The sequence below is a fragment of the Limulus polyphemus genome, unplaced genomic scaffold (assembly GCF_000517525.1).
Source record: "Limulus polyphemus unplaced genomic scaffold, Limulus_polyphemus-2.1.2 Scaffold7788, whole genome shotgun sequence".
Taxonomy (NCBI): domain Eukaryota; kingdom Metazoa; phylum Arthropoda; class Merostomata; order Xiphosura; family Limulidae; genus Limulus; species Limulus polyphemus.
In genome coordinates this window covers 16,101-24,345 of record NW_013673398.1, presented here as the reverse complement: position 1 = coordinate 24,345, position 8,245 = coordinate 16,101, and the positions used below count along the sequence as shown (strand labels likewise).

At 28.4% G+C, this 8,245-nt stretch overlaps 1 protein-coding gene across 1 annotated transcript in view; it reads left to right on the top strand.

Annotated features, from left to right (window-relative positions):
- The window catches only part of LOC106474866 (serine/threonine-protein phosphatase 2B catalytic subunit 3-like), a 13,019-nt gene extending 5,161 nt beyond the window's left edge, over positions 1–7,858 (top strand). Inside the window, exon 4 of the mRNA XM_013935562.2 lies at positions 2,848–7,858. Coding sequence (XP_013791016.1) covers positions 2,848–3,044 — 197 coding nt within the window. The 3' untranslated portion in view covers positions 3,045–7,858. The remainder of the gene's footprint in view (positions 1–2,847) is intronic.
- The last annotated feature ends 387 nt before the right edge of the window (positions 7,859–8,245 follow it).

Genomic DNA, 8,245 nt, shown 5'->3' with positions numbered 1-8,245 from the left:
ATTTCACATGTGAAATCTTTATAACCTTCATTTATTTATCAAATGTTTTTTTTGAAAAACTTTATATTTTATCTTTTATTTTCACTACTGTGTCTCTTTATGGGTTGGATCAATTTGACCAACCTCATAACCACCATAAAAAAATTATGAAATCAACATGAATTATGTTTTTTATTCTAGAATGACTACAGATTATAACAGTCTAAAAAACTGAAATCTCTTAATATTATACATCTATATATATATATATATATATTATTTGTATTATATTGCCCTTTCAGCCATGCCTGACTAACATTATTGAAGTCACAATGATGCAGCACATGTGTACTCATGTTGCTGTATCCAAGAATATAAAACTGGCCTTTACAAAGTGACGTGTCTTGGCTTTGTTTTAGTGGACTAGTATTTTGTAAAATACAGTCACATTTCTGTTATAATACATTATATATATCTTTAGACATTATTACTATTTACAAATAAGTTCTGAAACTTGTGTTCTTAAAACATAGAACAGTAAATATAGAAGTATAGTTACAAACTTTGTACACATTTACTACTTGCCGTAGGCTGCTAAGCCTTATCAAATTTCGCAGGTAAAGGATGTGAAATGAAATAAATTTTTTAGGTTTTATATGTACATTTTGAAATGATAAAAAATCATAAATTACTATATCAATACCATTGAATTCCACTATTATTTATCAAGCTGAGTAACTAAGCTGTATTTTGGTCTAAACAAATATGAAATTTTGAGCTCACTTACCTTAGTGCTTAGAATCTAGCAAGAAAAGATAGAGTTTACTGCACAAATACTTTGCAGAGGCTTAAAAAAACACTAGGGGACAGTCTGAGCTTTTGATTGGTTATACACACAGCATTAGGCAAAGTAGGTGTGTGTAAGCAGGTATTTTCAAAAATTTATGTGGTGAGTGGGCCCACCTTGGTTGATTCAATAAATATGTTAATATCTCAGAAAATATTAAAAAATAGGAGGTTCTTATTTTACATTTTAGCTTGTCAATATCAGCAACTTGAGTATCTAATTCACAAGAAACTATAGACTTTGTATTTGGACATCACAAACATCTAATTTGAATCAATGCTGCATTCAACATACACATGACACACAAAAAATTGATATTTAACAATTTGTTTTAATGTTTGATTTTAAATTAAGAAATAGACTAATGTATAATATTAAAATTTGAATTATAATCTACAATTTGATACCAAACGTATTGACATACATTCATAAAATAGTTGTTTAATAAAAATTTGATTGTGAATCAACAAAAGTGATGACATGGCCTTTGACCCATGACGGTAAGGTTAACTAGTATTATTAGTTACTACATATTTTCAACAGTTAACTATTATTACTAGCTACAATATAATTTTTACCTATTAACTAGTATTATTAGCTATATCATTTTTATCTGTTAACTATTGTTGCTATCAACTTTATCATTTTTATTTATTAACTAGTATTATTAACTAATTTAAATTTTTTATATATTAATTAGTATTACTAACTACTATATCAGATTTAGGTTTTATATAGTGATACTAACAACTGTGTTATTATCTGTTAATCAGTACCTTCAGCAACTGTATCTTTTTAGCTGTTAACTAGTATTATCAACTGCTATATCATTTCTATTTTTTAAATTTAATTTCACTTTTCTCTGAGCACGTAGCATTTTAAGTTGGTTTTGAGTTTTTGTTTAAAGTCTTCACATCTTATGCCATTGTGAAAGTTTTGTAATGGTTACTGGTATAACTGTCCTTCCCATTTGACACATGCACACACAAACTAACCTACTTATGGGTGCTGTTTGTTTCACGTTATACATCACATTCTAATTTTAAATGTGTTGAATAGTTTAGTAATAGATCTTTAATTAGTTGTGATTGTTTATGAAGCAAATAGAGAAGAGGGCAGCCAAAGGTCACAAAATCAAATTGAAAATATTTCAAGGTTAAGGAAAATTGGAGATAACTGGATATAAAACTTGGAAAGAAGAGGGATAATGTACATTATGATTCTGAGGATTTTGGAGAAAGCAAAGAAGAAAATTAAAATTATAATGAATCTTTTAAATATAGTAATGTGTGTAGTTTTGATTAAATTGATATCCCAGTTAGCATAATGCAGATATTTGTAACACAAGTAAAAGTTCCCATCCCCAGTGACAGGAAAAGTTTAGGTTCATCTATCAATCTATATTATTTCATGGACTTTAAGCAGGTTAATTGTGTTGTACTCTTGGTTTCTCTCAGAGCCAAGGCTCTGAGCTACTTATACCACCCACTCTAAAAAGTAATTGTTGCACATTTCAGTCATGCTAAGAGCTGCTCAGCTATAACATATGGTAAATATACATTTTTATTCATTAACTTGCGTAACATTTTGAAATATGAATGATAGTGTGATTAATTCCTAACAATTTAGTGTAGAATATCCTGCTTGTGAAATAAAATTTGACATCAACATTATTCATGGCTGTTCATCTATCATTTCAAAAGTGAATGTTGAGCTTTGCATGCGTGCACAGCGTTTCAAGTGGGAGACAGACACCACGGTTTGCAATATACATAAGATTAAAGAGTAAATGTTTTCTTACTATTTTCCTCTCATAATACAATTCTTTAACCACCCATACAATTTGCACACACACACATTCATTTACATTTGTTTGCAAATGACTGCAAATGTGTAATTTTTTGCACAAAAAGGCATTGCTTAATAGAAATCATAATTGCTTATTTAGTAAAGAATTTTATAAAATCATACATGATAGAGGTAGAAGTTTAAAAAAGTTTTATTTATTTATTTATTTTCAGTCCTTGCTTCAGGAAGGATCTCACCACAACATGAAATTTCATCTTTTGAGGAAGCTAAAGGCTTAGACAAGATCAATGAAAGAATGCCACCAAGGAAGGATGCCCCTTCACTGACCTCACCACCAGAACAAGGAACATCAGGGGCAGTTGAAGAGATGAATCGGCCTCATGATAATGCGATTCCCAATAATTCTTGAGATTGTGGAAAAACTGCAGGATCTGATACAGAATATCCAGATCTAGGAAAGCTGGCAGAGAGTAGATAAGCTCATTCTTCTCTCTGTCAGCCATGCAGCACACCCCTATATTCCAGCCATAGAAGGATGGGTTTCAGTTTGCATTCTGTTGAACCTATATGTAAAGCAGGCACTGTGTGTCTGCTATTGCTTTTCTTATATTTACCTATATTTTGTTATTGTTATAATTTTTAAGGTTATGGTTACTGAGACTGCTAAAAATGAGAGTTAAAAGATATGGGAGTTCTGCCACTTTAGGTACCCATCAATATCTGGGTTTAGGCATTTAAGACAATCATTGTATTGAAAAATGAAGGACCTGTCATGGTGTGTTAATTCTTCTGGATTCTAACTACTAACATTTATTCTTGCTGTGATTTCTCCATTAATGTTATTAAATGTTGTATCATGTATTGAGAATTTTTTGTGTTCATTTAGTGGTATGACAGTTTTACAGTAATAAAATGAATTGATGTTAACTACTGTTTTTCACGTTTTTGCTATAGATATACTCCGTGATTTAGAATAGTCAGAGGAAAGTGGGTAACTGTTTGAAAAGTTTTGAATCATGAAACCTGAAATAATGTTTTTCACTTTATGCCATAAAAAGGTGTACTTACTTCTATAGAAAACTATTTTGTACATGTGACCTTTTAAGTTAAAGTATCATTTGGTTGTTATTATTTGTAAATTTTTATGGTTAACTATCAAAACCACAATTATGAATTCCAAATTAATGTAATTTCATACTTGTGTTTTATATTAATGGTTGAAAATTAATCCTTTACACAGTTTCCTTGCAAAGGTTGTAACAAATTTAAGTATATATATATATGTTGTTTTTAATGTGTTGTTTAAGAATTATACAAGCTCAGATTGTTTGTACTAATATAATGTCTGTTAATAATAAACATTTATTAAGGTATTATTGATAAGATTTTATAGTAGTTTCTGACACCTTTTAATTAAAAATCCATTGTATCTTTTGTTTTTAATTAATTAAACAATATTAGTTTGCACTTAACAATGAAGACATTAGTTTTCTTGAGACTGTAGTTATTGCCATGTAAAATTTTAACAACAATTAAATGTTTCAAATTTTAGAATGAATACTAGCTAAAATTTCATAAGTCATTAATAATTAGTTATAGTTCACACACTAGAAGACTTTAAAGTAAACATAACTTATTAATTTAAAGAAATAACAACAAATTATTAAAAATATTTAACTAAAAAAATAGCTTTTGGAAACAGTACAAATACTTTGGTTTAAATATCAAATGGATATAATTTGGTTAGACATACATATTTCATGTTTTCTAAATCTATGAATAAGCTATTTGTTTGGATTTATAACAGTACTGTTTTGTACATTATTTGTTGAGTTTAATAGATTTCAGTGAATGATATATTTTGTTTGTGTGTGTGTATATATATATATATATATATATTAACTTTTTTTTGTAATTAATAATTGTTGCAGTAGAGATCATTGTTTTTATATTAATAAACCTATTCAATGGCTGATAATAGTACATAGGTTTAAATTTTAAAATGGCTTTAAGTTCATTTAAGCTTATACTGACTACAGATTTATTGAAAATATTAATTCTCATAAGTTTTTTAATGATGTTTAATGTACAGAAAAATTGCATGTTTCTAAAATATCCTGAAACCAGAGCATTGGTCTGCATGATATAAAATAATAACATAACATAGGTCTGTATAAAAGCAATTTTTAACTGTAATAATGATGGTTATTTGCCTTATTTTGGGCTGGGACATGATATTGGAAAATTACTTTTTCTCTCAAGAATTGCCAAAGCTATTTACAATTTTTTTTTCCGATTATCCAATATAAAACATTGCTATAAAATTGGTGTTCAGAAACAATTCTAATGGTCTGGGAAACAAATCCAACTTTAACATAATTACTACTCCTGGTGTCATGGAATATTTTTTATTACAATGTGTACTGTTAACTTCTTTAAAATGAGGAACAAGTGTCCTTGCATTTAATTTGTGTTCAACATTTGCTGGTCTCAAATGAATAGAAAATTTACATGATTTATTGAAAATCTTTTTTTTTATTGATATTTATTGACTAGATTTTAACTGCAATAGTAGTTAATAAGTAATTATTGTTATATGATAAATGTGTACTAACTAAGGTTTTTTTAAAATTAGTTTTAAAGTAAAATTCTTTAAGCTTTTCAATAAAATTTCAATGCACTTTAACAATTCCACTGTAGGAAAACTGTTTGACAGTTTGTTTGCAATGATATGGGACATGAGGACTTAATGCTTATCATAACTTGAAATACACTTTGATTTGAACAATCTCTTCTATTTTGAGATTTAATTTTGTACTTTCTAGCAATATCTTATGCATAAATGCAGCTGAAAGAGTACAGTAAGTTTATGGTTTTTGTTTTAAAGATTATTCTCTCAGAATTTTTGCAGTGAAATTCAATATTTCCTTGGTGAAGGTAAGAATTATTTGTAGGTTTGATTATTGTAGAAGGAATTTTTCATTCCACATTCAAAGCATATAATTACAAAGGTTAATCCTACATAGCAATCTATCAAACAAGTACAAAAATAATATTGTTGTTTTTTTATTATAAAGAAATCTATGTAATTCTTGTATTAAATTAATAATAATGAGTTTAAGTAACATTTTCAAGAAAATGTCATAAGTGCATATTTACATATTGGCATTACTGTCAGCTATATCCATATATGTACAATAAGGATTACGAAACAAAATGAGAAAGATAGTTAAATATTTCAAAGAGTATTAATTGCCCTAGCTTTAAGCTTTCACATTTAATTTTCTGAAGTTCACAATAGTCATATATAAAAAATGTTCATGTAAACTGATGTTATGAAATATAACATTATGAAGGGTTTTGTATATATAATCAGTATATAAAGTTGGAGTAAGTGTGTAGTTGAGATATTTTCTAATTTGGCAGTGATGATTGTGAAAACCTGGAAAATAACCAGAATCTAGAAAACTAATCATCTTGGTCGTGAAGCTGGTTAATACCTTTTATAGTATGCTTTAAAATACTGGCAAAAGATTGCTCTGGTTAAAAAGGTCTAATGTAGCATTATGAAGAAATATACAAAGATATAGGACAAGATGTCTCTTCAAGAAGTACTCACTGTTAATGGTAAGGGCAGTTCTAGTAAGCTACTTGAGTGCACCATGCTGGCCTGTAAGATTTTGTGACATTACGTAATGAGCACAAGTTCCATATTAAGAAATTGGCTCTGTAGAAAGAAGTAGTAGTCATTTAAAAACTACATATTGTTCTCTTTTCAATTGGAATTATAATGGAAAGTTTGTTCTTTATATAAATAAACCTTCATATGTTTACATAATAATGGAACTGAACATCTTAAATGCTAAACTACATATGTTTGAGCATGCAGTATAATTATTCAATATGGTTCTGGAAAATGTATTTATATAAGAAAAACAAATTGAGTTTTGGAGAGAGTACATATGTAACTAACTTTAGTTTAGAAGTTCCAGATGATATATTTGTATATACGTATTGAGCATTCTTGGCTTAAGCATTTGTAATGTTTTGCTGTAAGTACTAGGTAACATACATATTTAATATTTACAAGGCCTTGTTCAGGTATAATGTGTACATTGAGGAGATTTAGTTAACCAACAAAAATGGGCAATAAACCCACTAATCAGGATAATCTGTTTTAGGTATAATAAAGCCCTTCATGTGATAATTTGAGACCAAATTATCAAATTTTGTATAGTTTCACTTATTAATTGTTAAAATTCAACTGCATGCAACTTTTTCTGCTGTGAATTTTCAGATCTGTATAAGTATCTATATATATATACTTATTGCCAAGCTTTTCCATACTTACAGTATTATAAAACTTGTTCAAGTTCACCTCCTTTGAGGGACTCTTGGTTTATGCTTTATATATAACTGTGTATAATGATGTAATGGCTACTCTGGTCCTAGTGATGGTGTACAACTTGTTTCTGTTGTAACTATCAGTGTAGCAGCATTCTTTAGATTATAAAAAAAGCTGAAACCTTTATTTTAGTGTGTTGATAGAAGAACTTTGTAGCCTAGTGGTGTGGTGAGACTTCCAGTCTTCTCAGTAGAGAAACTAACTTAATTAAAACTATGCTTCCAGTAGCAGTTTATAATATTTCAAGTTTTCTTCTGTGCTGAACTGGTGAAACTTTTCAAATTATATATACATGTGTGTGTATGTATAGAAATTTGTGTGTGGACTAGATTGTGCTATGTCTTTTTGCCTTGTTTTTAAAATACCAAACATGAATCATGTATATTTACATATGTATGTAAATTATTCACACCTTTATTCATATTACAGATGTGCATTTACTTTCCTCCACTTTTTGTACGTTGTTTAGCATGTTTCTTTTTTTATATATATAGTATATTTAAGTATTATACTTAAAATTTTTTGTTATAAGGAATGTAATAATGAAATCTGCCCTCATTAATTGTGGAAGAAATGTTTTATCTTGCTTTCTTTGGTCTATGAATGTCATCTAATTTCTATTTAACATGTTTAATGTCTTAACATGTTTAGCAGTAAATAATAATGTAACTTCTGATAGATTAACCAGTACGTTTTTGTGGGTGTGCAGATGTTTTGAAGACATTTTTTCATATCATATAAATGTTTCCAACCTCTGTATGTTGTGACCTGTTGTAATTGTTTTGTGTTTAATAAAGTTTGAACTCTTAACAAATCAATTAACTATCTCTAAGTTCCCTCTGGTCAGCATTGCAAAATCATATTGTTTTACAAAAAATCCCAAAGGGCTTTGGACAAATACTGTTATTACAAGAAAGATGAACTTTATCAGGGTGTATAAGAAACAACAAAAACAATTAAATGTTACCAAAAATTAAGAACATCTATATTTTTGTCAAATATTTCCAGTACCTTATTGCTTCCAGGATTATGAATAAATATCTGTCATAAGAAAAAATAGCTACTTACACTAAATTATTGACTTCAAAGTCAACTTCTTTAGGTTTATACACACATTTTTAAAAGTTCGGATTGAGATTTCACAAAATAACCTCAGTCAGGAATGATTAGAAAGAATAATAATTGTTGCGTCAGCGAGTCACGTG